We start from the raw sequence: 12,931 nt of genomic DNA on the forward strand, positions 1-12,931 counted from the left end.
CACCAATACCCTGGCAGGGAAGCCCAGTGCACTAAAATGTTTGTTTCTTGTTGTCAGGTCCCTAACGATCCATTCCTGGAGTCCTCCTATATGCACTCATTGTCCCTCCAAGAAGGATGGAGGCTGATCACCTGCCATGATCCTTACAAAGGACTTTCTTTCCCAGAGCACCTTAGACAAGAGGCCCTGGCTATGTGTCTTGAAGAGATTCCAGGTTCTCTTGTTTGTGATTCTCTTCAACAGGAGATCACAGATTTTCCTGCTATGCAAAGGCAGTTACAAAGTAGCCCACAGGGGGTGGTCCAAAGCAATTCCCTTGAATCCTTTCTTGGCTCCAGTGGGCCTGTACAGGTCTCTGTGATGTAGGGGGCATAGGTGTTTGTGCAGTTTACAGTCCAGAAGGTGTTTCTTCAGCTTAGGCCTAAGACCCCAAGCACAAGGACTCTGAGGACACCCTCACTGTCACTCCCCCTCCTTCTCCATCATAATCTCCACCAGGGTATTTCAGCAGATCCAGTTACCTGAGGGCAGGATGCCTCAATGGCATGGTAAGGCCAGGCTTCCTTCTTGGTCCTCAGGATGGGAGGGCAGAATGGTGAGTGACCCATGAATCACTCTATGGTCCAGCATGTTGCAGCTCCCAGAGGCAGCAAGGGAATGTAGAGGAAAGCTTACTGGGGAAGGCTCTGTCTGCAGGCTGTACTGAGGAATTCAGAAGTCTGGAAAACAGGGGTTCTGCAGTCACCCCTTACCAGACTTCCTCTTTTCCTCCAGAACAGCCTTGGGGAGAGCTCTTGGTGGCTTGGCATTTGCCAGCAGATGGGGTGCTAATCTCCAAAGTGGCTATTGGAGATGAGGCAGAACCATGAAGCCCATCGTGTCTATTCGAAAGAATATCTTGTGCCTCCAAACTTTGGGGAGAGGATTGAGCCTCAAGAACAAGTTCCATGCCCAGGAGCCTGCTGGGCAGTTCCTCTGGTCTCATGAAAAAGAAAGCAGTTTCACTGTGTTTCTCCACCCAGCTGATTTGGCCCACAGGGCAGGTCCTCTGGCCTTGAATCATTTAATGCCTGACCTTCCTTGGTCTGTCCTTGAAGATAGCCTACTCCCCAGAGGATACTGATCCAAAGGGAGGACTGTGTATAGTCTCAGCAAGTATGAGCTGTTGAGAGCAGCTCAATCTGTTCCTGGGTGGTACCACTTTGTCAGGCTGTCTAGGTGGAGATTAGGGTTCACTTCCTTTTCTCTTCTCAGCTACCTTCAACCCAGGTTACAGGTGGTCTTACTTGTATGCTAAGCTATCTGTCTCTACTCATCTCTCACTTGGGGCTGTGAAGATATGTCTGTGTCCCTCCAAAAGTAAATGCTGGAACTTAAACCTTTGCATCGTATGGGGAAGCAGGGCAGGTGCTGCTTGTAGTGCTGGCATCCCAGTATCAGAACACAAGTTTGAGTCCCAACTGCTTCAATGCCCAACCAATGTGCCCAGGAAGACAGCAGAAGATGGGCCTGGTAGCTTGGGCCCTTGTCACCCATGTGGGTGATTCATATGGAGTTCCTAATTCCATCTTCAGCCTGGTACAGTCCTGGCCAATGCAAGTATTTCTGGAGAAATAAAACAAACAGATGGGAATTCTCTCCCTCACAAACTCTGTCCTGAAAAAAGATTTTTTTTTGAGAGAGACAGAGAGATAGAGAGAGAGAGAGAGTAAAATGTAGGACTATTGGGGATAAGGTGAAGACACAAAGAAGTGTTCTTGTAATAATGGGAAGGCCCTAAAGCTTTCTGTATGTGTGTGCACAGTCATAGTTACACATAGATTGTGGTACCTTGGAAGCAGCCCTGGATCCTCATCAGTCAATGAGTGTGCCACTCCCCGGAGGCTACCTTTCTGCCTTTTCATCCCCTAGAATTGTGAGCTGTCAGTTCCTGTTCCTTGTAAGTGACAGAGATTGTGTGTTGACGATGTCATCAGAAATGAATGAAGATGAAGCAGGACAGGACTCCTTCCTTGACCGGGCAGGTAAAGAAACTGCCCCCAGTTTGAGTCTCCCAGAGTTTATCTACTCCAGGCTGGAACTGGATCGCTTACAGAATCAAATCAACTGAGATTTCGTCCCTGAGCCCACAGGACCAATTGTCTTCTCCTAGGAGTGGGTGAGTTGAGGGCACTGCACCTCCCAGATGACCTTTAAAGGAAAGAGGGAGGGTGTATCTGGGGCTTTCTGCACACTGCCAACACCCCCAATCAGCTCCCACACAGTCATGGGCTCTGCCTGGGTACAAAGAAAATAACCTTGGGTATTGTCCATCACCCTCTCAGGGGAGTGTGTGTGTGGCATAAAACCCCCAGGCTCCTGGATCCAATGGACCCTAGACTCGATCCTCTCCAGGAAGGGCCAGATGTCTGCACTTTCACGCCTCCCACACCCAGCACCCTGAGACCTGCATCCAGCTCTCAGCCCATCCCTTATGAATAGGTCAGGAGTCAGGGTGATGATATGAAAGCTTTACAAGAGCATGTCCAGGAATACTGCATCTCAGCACCTGACAGGCCAAGTTTCCCAGATCTCCTTAGAGCACAAATGAAGGACAGGGGTGAAGGACAGGGGTGAGCTGTTAGACCAAGAAGGTCCAAGAGCAGGGAGTGGCACCCACAGCCTGCTCCACACTACCCTCTCCTTGTGGGATGGATGTAGCATATTGCCAGGCCAAGACCCAGGGGAAATTGGACCAAGGAAACGTACTGTACAACACATTGGACCAAACCTGCCTGTTGACCACTCCACGCCCTTTTCATTCATACCAAGCAGTGACCTCTCCTTCATTCTGCTTCCACCACTCCAGAGGTCCCCAAGGCTCTTTCATGGATTTTAAGAGCTGCATATGACATAGCATCGGCTCACTCTAAGGATACACATGTCCTAAAATCACAGTGTGAGTGGGAAAGAGGCCTATGAGGATAGCAGATGAGTTGGACTGGGCCTGAGCAGTATCCCTGAGGACTTAGTATGTGGTGTCTGAGCCCCAGCATAAGTACTGCTGAAACCACTGATGCATGCATGTAGAGGCGTGTGCACACTCCTTCATTGTCCAGCTTCTCTGTCAAGTCCCCTCCTAGTTACAGCTTTAGTACATAGAGTGTGTTTTTGGTCCAGCCTGGCTTAGCTCACCTTCTGGCAGGTATAATGGCCTTGCTGGACTAGCCCAGACACATTCTGACTCTTTGCATTGTGTTATAGCCCAGCCCTACCTGGCCACTCCCAAACTCATGTCTCACATGGCTCAGCAGATGCTGAGACCTAGCCCAGCTTAGCCCAGCCTGTCCTACATGTCCTTCCCCTGCCCTTGGCTCTCATGAGTACCAGTAGGTGCCGGAGCCTAGCCTAATCTGGCACATTCTAAATCCAGTACACAGTCATGCCAAGGGTTGTTGCAGCTATGTCCAGCCCACGTAGTTGCCTCCATTTCAGCTCTAGTGCTTACCACTGTGAATTGTAACCCAGGCAGGGCATATGCTTAGCTCCCAACCAGGCCTGCTCCCAGCCACACATCTTATGCTTGTCCGTGGTTGCTCTGACCCAGCCTGGCATAGCCCATCTGCTGAGTTGGCCTTTGCCAAGGGACGCTGGAGCCTAGCCTGACTTTACTTGCCCCCAATCCCAACTCTCATTGGAGGGTGCTGTAGCCTAACCCTGCACAGTCTGTCCCATACTTTGGCTTTTATGCAAATCCATAGATGTGATAGCTTAGCCCTGCACGGTCTGTTCCCCATGCTGATGATCACACATGCCAATGTGCTACAGTTTGGCCTGGCCCTGCCCAGCCTACCCACCCTACCCAACCCCAATCCACCCACACACCTCCCAGCAACTGAAGCATCCCTGCCTGACCTGACCTGATCAATACCCAATCCTTAATCACACACTGCCCAGTGGAACTATGGCCAACCAAATGAGTTCCCTAAGCTTCTCCACCAGGCCTACTCCCACACCCAGATCTCATCATGCATGCCAGCAGGTGCTAAGGCCCTTATCTGGATTAGTCTACCCTCCAGTTTTAGTCTTTGTGGATGTCATGGCTAGGCCTGCCCTATACCCAATTCTTGGGTGCACCTGCGGGTGCTATGACCTGTCCCAGCCGGGCCTGATCCCAATTCCAGTACCCATTAGTGTTGGTGAGTTTCTCCTGCCACCTCCCCAGCTCTTGAGCAAATCAGCAGATATTGCAGTGCCACAGGGGTGAGCCCATATACACTCCTCAGAATCTGCTACCAGGTCCAGTTTTCTCATGTGCTGGTTAGCGTTATGGCCCAGGCTAACATGACACATGCCCTGTTTGACACTCCCTGGCAGGTACTGTGGTCTAGTTCTGCCAGGCAGGTTTCATGTGCATTGGTGGGTGGTGGTTAATGCTAACCGCCCAGCTCAGGTGTTCCATGTGGGAGGGTGTATTGGTCTAACTCAGAAAGGACCTTGACCCCATGTAGAGCGTATGGTGTTACAGATGATCAGATTAATAAAAGGAAAAATATTTTCTCAAGATTATTTAAAACAAAACCAAAAGACTCTACATTTTGGAAACCGAGTTACAAAAACACAAATATTTTGTAACATTGACAGGCCAACATAATGGAAGTTGAATCAGAATTTGAAAGATAAAATTAACCAATTTGTAAATTCCACAAGCAAAAAATACAGGTCCATACTCACAGTATATCCTAGACATCTAAGAAGAAAAGTACTCCTTCATTTCCCAGGTTCATGCGAAGTGGCAATAAACAGGGAAGATACTTAAAATTCTTTGCTGAATTCCATTACATTGATTACACAGAAAAATTCACAAAAAGAAAAAGGAAGTTTATAGCACAGATGTGTCATCAAAAGACACACAGCTATTTCATTTTTTTCTAAAAAAATATGTATTCATTTTTGGGAGTGATGCAGGGAGAGAAAGCAGGAGGCAGGGAAGGGACATGTTCCCTCTACTGGTTCATTACCCAATGGCCTAAAGGTTGGCCTGGGGCCAGTCTGAAACCAGAAGCTTCTGACCTCCCACATGGGTACAGACACACAAGCATGTTTGGTCATGAACAGGGAGCAGGATTGGAAATGGAACAGCCTGTTCCCAATAGGATGCCGAGCACAGACGGCAGCTTCACCCGCTTTGCCATCTTACTAGCCCCGAGATGCAACTATTTTAAGCAAAACATTATTGGTACAAAGAGATAAGTAAGAAACAGGATACACTACAAAATGGAAAAGTGGCTAGCATTCCAAAATAAATCATGTAAATAATTCATGTCAAAGACAAAAAAAAAAACCATTGAGATTAATGTTGCAGCCTTTTAATAAAACTCAGCTTCTAACAATAAGAATTAACTGTTAGCATAATAACAAAAATAAAATAAAAATGTAATTAAGACTGGTCACAATGGATCTCAAACAGCCAGCATTGCCAACAGAGAGCACTAAAGTTTTTCTCAAGGTGTAGATTTTGACAGGGTTTCCTTCTCTCACTTGCAGTTGAGAATCAAACCTAAGTTGATAAGGGAATCAAACAGTTCTTCATAGATCAATATATGCAATCAAGTGAATTACTATGTGGCCATAACAAATAAGGGACACCATTATTGGACAAAACACAGAAACGAACATCAGTAAGAGGCATGAGTTGAAAAGATTAATGTATACATTATTTTCAAGTATTGTTCAAGTAAATTTTTTTTTCTTTTTAGAGATCTATTTATTTTTACTGGAAAGGCAGATTTACGGAGAGTGGAGAAACAGAAAGATCATCCATCTGCTGTTCACTCCCCAAAAGGCCACCAGGGCCAGAGCTGAGCTAATCCCAAGCCAGGAGCCAGGAGTCTCTTCCAGGTATTCCATGCAGGTGCAGGGTCCCAAGGCTTTGGGCTGTCCTCTGCTGCTTTCCCAGGCCACAAGCAGGGAACTGGAATGGGAAGTGGAGCAGCCAGGAAAGGAACCAGCGCCCATATGGGATCCCAGCACTTCCAGGCTGAGGATTTAGCTGATTAAACCATTGTACCGGCCCTATAAATTTAGTCAATATTTTTAAGTCAAATTACCTACCTGATAAAAGCAAACAAACAAACAAACAAACAAAACCCCAAAACAGGAGTGTTCAGAATCCAGCAAACATTCGGTAAATTGTAACTACTGAAGACTAATACCCATCTGTGGATTCCCATACTTTTTTTTTTTTTTCTGAAAACTTGGACTTGAATTTATTACAAAAGAGCATATTGTGAAAGGCTCCTGGGTGAACTCACGAAGCAGCTCTCCCTTCTGGTGCTGTCCGTGAGCAGGGCGGCAGCTGGATGGCGGCGACCACCACCGGCCCCCGCGCCGGGGACGGACGGGAGCCCTGCGGCGGCTCCGGAAGCCGAGCCGGCACCACAAAGTGCAGGAGGCAGGACAAAGCGCAGGAGGAAGGATGCCCCGGGCGCTGTTACTGTCCCCTGCAGTCGGAACGCTCCAGCTGCAAAACAGCGCCGGGCAGTGTCCGGCCTGAGGCGAAGCCCCGCCCCTCACTCCACCACCCAATCCCAAGTGACGCCCGCCCACCCAGCGCGACGGTGATTGGCTCCCCACCTCTCTGACTTGCTGCGTACTCGCCGTCTGTCCAATCAGGCGTGACAGGGGAAGTGCGAGCCAGGCCTGGCCGCCATATTCTCCTTCCTGGTTGTGCTGCGCGGCTGCTCCCGGTATCTGCGGCCGTTCTTTGCCTGTGAGCTTTCCCCCGCGGAGGACGCCCCGGCTCCTCGGCCGCTGCAAAGCCGTGAGTGAGTGAGGCCGTCCCCGCAGACCCACAGGCTGTGAGGTGGGCCCGCAGCGGGCACCTTCGTGCGCTCTGCCTGGGCGGTGCGGCTTTGAATCCTTCAGCCTCAGGTCTTCGTGAGTGGCGCGGTGAGGAAGGGAGAGTCCTCAGTGAGAGAGCGGTGGAGCAGTTTTTGTGAGAGAGCGGTGGAGTCTTAAGCTCAGAACTCGGTCCTCCCTGCATAGCCCTTCCAAGGGGTCCGCTCTGGTTTTCTTGTTGCTGCTAGCCGCGGGTTTGCTTAGGAACCATAGAATTGTTTACCTTGTGATTTGTTGCAAGGCTGAAGGGCAGCGTCTGGTGGTGGCCTTGTGGTGGGCAGAGGCTTGGGCGGCACAGCGACCTTGTGGACAAGTAACGAGGGCGCAGTAGGGACTAACCCGAAGTGACTGTTACAGCACAACCCCAGGGATAGCCATGCACCCACCCATGCCTGAGTTGCTTTATCCTAACTAGTTTGATAGTGCCACCTGTTCTCACTGCTTAAGTTGGAGCTAAATGTTTCCAGGAATCTTAGAGGATTTAGTAGAGAACATTAAGCCTGGTAATAGCTCCCTAAATGTCTGGCTCTACCTACACTGCTGAGTGGCAACTTATGCCCTAAAGCTGACAACCATATTCCCTGGTTTCCCTATAATCTATTGCATTGAAGTTCAGAATTTTGTCTTTTTTTTTTTCCTCTCACAAAATAACCAGTAGCTCTTTGAAAGGACTGATTTCTGCCTGTGAGCATCACACTTGAGTGAGTGTCCACCTGACATTCCAGTGTAAGATACCGTTGCTCTGGAGTGGTTAAGATGCTTTGGATTTGCCTGTGTTTCAGAATGCCTAGGTTTGAGTTCTTCCTGTTTCCAAAGCAGTCTGCGGCTCAGGCGCACCCTACGAGGCAGCCTGCAGAGAAACCAGTATGAGCAACCAGGATTTAATGTCAGCCTGGTGGCTTCAGCCTTGTCCCAGCCTCGACTGTGGCAGGTGTGTGGGGCGTGTCACAGCAGATGAAAGAACTTTATTTTTAAATCTCTGTATGGTAGATAAACAAAAAATAAGTCTAAAAAATTCTCTGTACGTCTCCTTTTGGGTACCGTCAGTGTAGGAATTTTTATCAGAATGTCATCAGTTTGAGATTCCCCCTTGGAGACTTCACTGTCAGTATGTCCTTTGCGTTTCCTTTTTTCTGGGTTTCATACGTCGTTGAGAATGATAAGCCAAGGTGGCCAGTTTCCTTGGAGTCCAGAGTGCTTGTTAGTCCCTGGCTCATTCCTTCTGAAAGGCAGCAGCAGCTGGAGGAGGAGTGGCATTCAGAGTGGTAACTGGTGGCCCAGGAACATCTGTTGTATGCTTCCTGTCTTCTACCGCTAGCCCCTTAGGTCATTAAGATTTTCTTCTCCCAGCTACAGTGTCACTCCTTGGAGACATTAATATCCGCTTCTTAGAAGCTGGTGTTGAAGGGACAAGACAAATGATGGATGCCCTGTGATTCTCTCAGTCTTGTCTAGGGAGTAACATCTTTGCAAAGACCCAGGAAGATTCCAGCCCATGCAGCTTGAGTACAAAGCAGCTTCGTTTTGCATCCCTAGAGTTCTTTTAGTCGAGGATAGCTTGTACCAAAGGGAATATAGGTGAAGTTCTAATTTCAGGTGGCTGAGAGAAAGTTTATCAGTTTGAGAGTATATTTGTGACTGGAATAATAAAAGGCAATATTCTTAGAAAGTGCTCTTCTTTGTGACCTAGGGATTTTCTGCACCTATCTAGTCTTGATTCTGCATCGCACTGTGCATGGGAACCTAGCTAAGCTTGTGCTAATGAGATAGCTCTGGGTGGGATCCCTTGGTAGCTTCAGTGGAGTGAGACCCCAAAAGAGTGAACGCCTGCTGTCAGCTGGCATCTGAGTAGAGAGCCGTGTGGAGGGTCTGAGCCCTGGACCTGACAGCTCTGCTAACTCTGATGATGGTCAGCAGTGAATTGTTTTTTTTTTTTTTTTAAGATTTATTTTTATTATTTTTTCATTGGAAAGGCGGATATACAGAGAGGAGAGACAGAGAGGAAGATCTTCCATCCGATGATTCACTCCCCAAGTGAGCACAACGGGCCGATACTATGCCGATCCGAAGCCAGGAGCCTTTTCCGGGTCTCCCACGTGGGTGCAGGGTCCCAAAGCTTTTTGGGCCGTCCTCGACTGCTTTCCCAGGCCACAGGCAGGGAGCTGGAAGGGAAGCGGGGCTGCCGGGATTAGAACCGGCGCCCATATGGGATCCCGGGCGTGCAAGGCGAGGACCTTTAACCACTTGCGCTACCGCGCCGGGCCCCAGCAGTGAATTGTTAATTAGCAGGTGCAGGAAGGTTGCTATTCAGCAAACATCATACAGTTGGTGTTAAAAGCAGTAACAAAGCAAACTCCACAGGTTAAAACCTTAAATTGACTCTGAGGGAGGGAGTGGTGTCAGAAGAGAAGCAGGTTGCTGGAGGGAGTGTTCCAGGCTGTTGGGAGGCGAAAGCGTGATGAGTGGAGTTCCCAGGATTACTTTTTGTGGCTGCTTAGATTTTCCTGAGTCAGTGTGTGAGTGAGCTCCCGGGGCGGAATGTGCTCATGTGGTTAGTGAGAGTGATCTGCAGGGACTGGGAAGCTGGGGGAACTGGAAGCAGGCTGCTCTCTGTCCTGGTGCAGAGCCTGCTGCTTTTTACTTAGTTTGCCCACCTGGATAGGGATTTTGTGTCATGATTTCAATGGATGTCATGTCCGTATCTTGCATGGAACATGGGTTTATTCAGTGATCTCAGAAAACGAAAAGTCTTGACATCTTTGTTTTCTGGCAAGTTTCGAATAAGAATGCGATCATTCAGAGATGGAATACCCATGTAAATAAATGGTCTTGGTCAGTTTGTGCCCTGATTTCTTCTGTGTCTGTTCCCACAGATGACCAATTCCTGATTCTTTTTGATTGAAATCTGTTTCTTCAGGTGGTGCTGTACCAAAGCACGTTAAGCCCCTGCCTGCAGTAGTAGAGTCCCATATGGATGCTGGTTTGAGAATGAGCTTCTTCACTTGTAGTCCAGCTTGCTTCTGGTACACCTGGGAAATAAGCCCAAGCACTCAGGCCCCTGTGTCCGTATTGGGTACCCCGAAGAAGCCAAAACAATTTCTGCCATTTGTGGAGTTGACCAGCAGGTGGAAGATCTGTTTTTCTCTCTGCCATTCAAATAAATACATGAATATTTTTTTTAAAAAAAACCCTATATTTCTCTGAATGAGTTTGCTTGTTTTTTAATTAGGAAAAAAATTTTATATATTTATTTGAAAGTGAGAAAGATCTTACTCCCATTGGTTCTTTTCCTAAAGAGCCACAGTATCCAGTGCTGGGCCAAACTGAAGGCGGAAGCTAGCCGCCTCCTCCACGTCTCCCATGTGAGTAACGGGCGCAGGCATTTGGGTCATTGTCCACTGCTTTTCCCCAGGGCATTAATAGGGAGTTGGATTAGAAGAGGAGCAGCTGGGACATGTACTAGTTTCCATGTGGATGCTGATTCTTGCCTCCTTTTTCCTCCTGTGGTAATTCACCGTGATGTTGTACATGTGAGGCCTAGGTTACACATTGTGCATCACTTCTGTTTCCTTAGGAAGTGTTAGTAGTGTACAAGGACTGATCTGACATTTCATGCAGGTGTTCTTGTTGAGTTGTAATTCTCCAGCATTTGGAGTGACTTTGTTTTCTTCAGTTAGAGTTAACTGACATTTCTGTGTGATAATGTGAAAATAGTAGTTACCACTGATTGGGTATTGATGCTTTTTTTTGTTAAAGTTTATTGGGACTCATGCCCTTGTGAGTCTCTGATTAGGGTGGGGAGGATTGAGGTATAGACCAAGGTGGGTGAGACAAATGTTCTACTTTTTTTTTCTACTGTGTCCTTAGCAGTGAAAGGGGAGGTGGGGGGCACTCCTTGCTGGCCTACTACATCAGCACCCAGAAATGGGGGACAGTCATTTGATGATACCTTAGAGACTCCAATGAGGGGCAAAGTGTCTGAGGGTGTTACTTGAGTGCTTTTGATAGTTCTGAGAAATTGTTGGCTTTATTGTTTGAGGGTTGAGAAAATCTTTCCAAGAACTCTTGGCCTACCAAGCCCACCTTAGTACATCTCCAGAACAGAAACATGTTACAAAGCTTGGCCAGGAAAGTGGTTCAACCTGTTATGCTTTCCATCCTCTGAAGAGGCACTCATTGTTCTCTGCTGACATAGGTGAGCTGGCTGTCATGTCCCCTCTGTGCATCTGGGCATGGTGACCACTGCAGAGGCCTCAGCAGCTGCAGAGGCCCAGTACTTATACATGCGTGTCAAGGTTGGACTATACCCCAGTGATTTTCCCTGTGGGCAGGCTTTTTTTGTTTGTTTGTATTAATGGTAAATTGATTTTATTTTTGATGTTTACTTAGTTGAAAGGGATTCATGTCCATGTGGATCACTGATTAGGATGGAGAGGCTTGAGGAATGAGGGAAAGTGGGTGAGACAACTGCTTCCAAACTCTGCTTCTTTTTATACATATATATATATATCTGTCATGAGAGGGGAGGGTAAGGGAGAGGGCCACTCCCAGCATCCCAACCAGGAATCAGTCCCCAGGAATGGGGACTTGTGGCCAGGGTTTGGGTCCAGCCATCTATTTGGGGAATCGCCTAAGAAACATCACTTAAGATGACCTCAGTCTTGACTCATGTGTGCCAGGCAGTGCAGGGTCAGGTATAGTCTGCTATCTGTACCAGCCAGTGCACTTAGCTGCCTGGTCACTCCCAGCCATGTCTCTCACACAAACGAATGGGTTCCTAACTCAGCCCAGCCTGCCATAGGCCCAGTCTTCACACACACCAGTATGTTGCAGTTGGAGGGATGCCCAATAACCCCCACCTGTTCTGCTCCCAGCATCAGTTTTTTTTTTTAAAGATTTATTTTTTTACTTTTATTGGAAAGGCGGATATACAGAGAGGAAAGACAGAGAGGAAGATGTTCTGTCCGATGATTCACTCCCCAAGTGAGAGTAATTGCCGATGCTATGATGGTCCGAAGCCAGGAACCTTTTCTGGGTCTCCCACGAGGGGTGCAGGGTCCCAAAGCCTTGGGCCGTCCTTGACTGCTTTCCCAGGCCACAGGCAGGGAGCTGGAAGGGAAGCGGGGTCGCTGGGATTAGAACCGGCGCCCATATGGTATCCCGGGCATGCAAGGCGAGGCGAGGACCCCAACCACTGCGACATCACACCAGCCCCCGGCCTCAGTTTTTATGTGTCCACACATGTGCTGTAGCCTAGCTTAGTCCAATCCACATTCCATTAGGCTCTGATGAACACATATAGGTTCTACAGCTTAGCTTAGTCCAACCTGACCTCAGACCTAGCCCACACATATACCTATGAGTGCTGCAGCCATGAGCATCCTGACCCACCCCCACTCCAGCTTTTATGCTCACCAGTAGGAGCTACAGTCTTGCAAGGGAGTTCCCCAAGTTTTTCTTCCAGGTCCTCGATGTAGTATGTGCTAGCAGGTGCTGTGGTCCAACCCAACATAGCTAGTCCCTAGTCCTGGCACTCATAGGTGGGTACTGCAGTTTAGCCTGACTGGCCCTCACCTGTTCTGGCTCTTGCCGGTAAGTGCTACAGCCTCGCCTAGCCTGGGGTACTCCAAACCCAGCTGTCATATGAACAGGAGGGTGCTGTGGCCTAGCCCCACTTGTCCCAGCCCCACTTGTCCCACACCCATTCTGGCTCTCACAAACACCAATGGATTCTGGAGCCTAGCCTGGTCATTCATTCTGCCTCCAAACCCTGTCCACACTCATACCAGTGGGTGCTGCAGCCTTTCCCAGCATGGTCCTCTCCCAGCACCTGCTCTTGCACTCGCCACTGGGAGTTGCAGCCTAGCAGAGGAGTGCCCAGAGTTCCCCTGCCAGGGCCGTTCTCAGCCCTAAGTCTTGTGTGTGTTGGTGGCTGTTTCATCCCAGCTTGGCAGGTGCATGGCCACAGTCCACCATAATCTCAGCGCTCACTGATGAATGTTGCAACTTAACCCAGCAGTGCATAGCCCACACCCTGTTCTGGCTCTTGTGC

At 48.7% G+C, this 12,931-nt stretch overlaps 1 protein-coding gene across 1 annotated transcript in view; it reads left to right on the forward strand.

Moving 5' to 3' along the window:
* The first annotated feature begins 6,341 nt into the window (after positions 1-6,341).
* Positions 6,342-12,931, forward strand: part of LOC121165562 (A disintegrin and metallopeptidase domain 3-like) — a 159,830-nt gene continuing 153,240 nt past the window's right edge. The window contains exons 1-2 of the mRNA XM_040994235.1: positions 6,342-6,599; positions 6,664-6,806. Coding sequence (XP_040850169.1) covers positions 6,342-6,599; positions 6,664-6,806 — 401 coding nt within the window. The remainder of the gene's footprint in view (positions 6,600-6,663; positions 6,807-12,931) is intronic.

Source organism: Ochotona curzoniae, unplaced genomic scaffold (assembly GCF_017591425.1).
Source record: "Ochotona curzoniae isolate NIBS_2020 unplaced genomic scaffold, NIBS_Ocur_1.0 contig_899, whole genome shotgun sequence".
Taxonomy (NCBI): Eukaryota; Metazoa; Chordata; class Mammalia; order Lagomorpha; family Ochotonidae; genus Ochotona; species Ochotona curzoniae.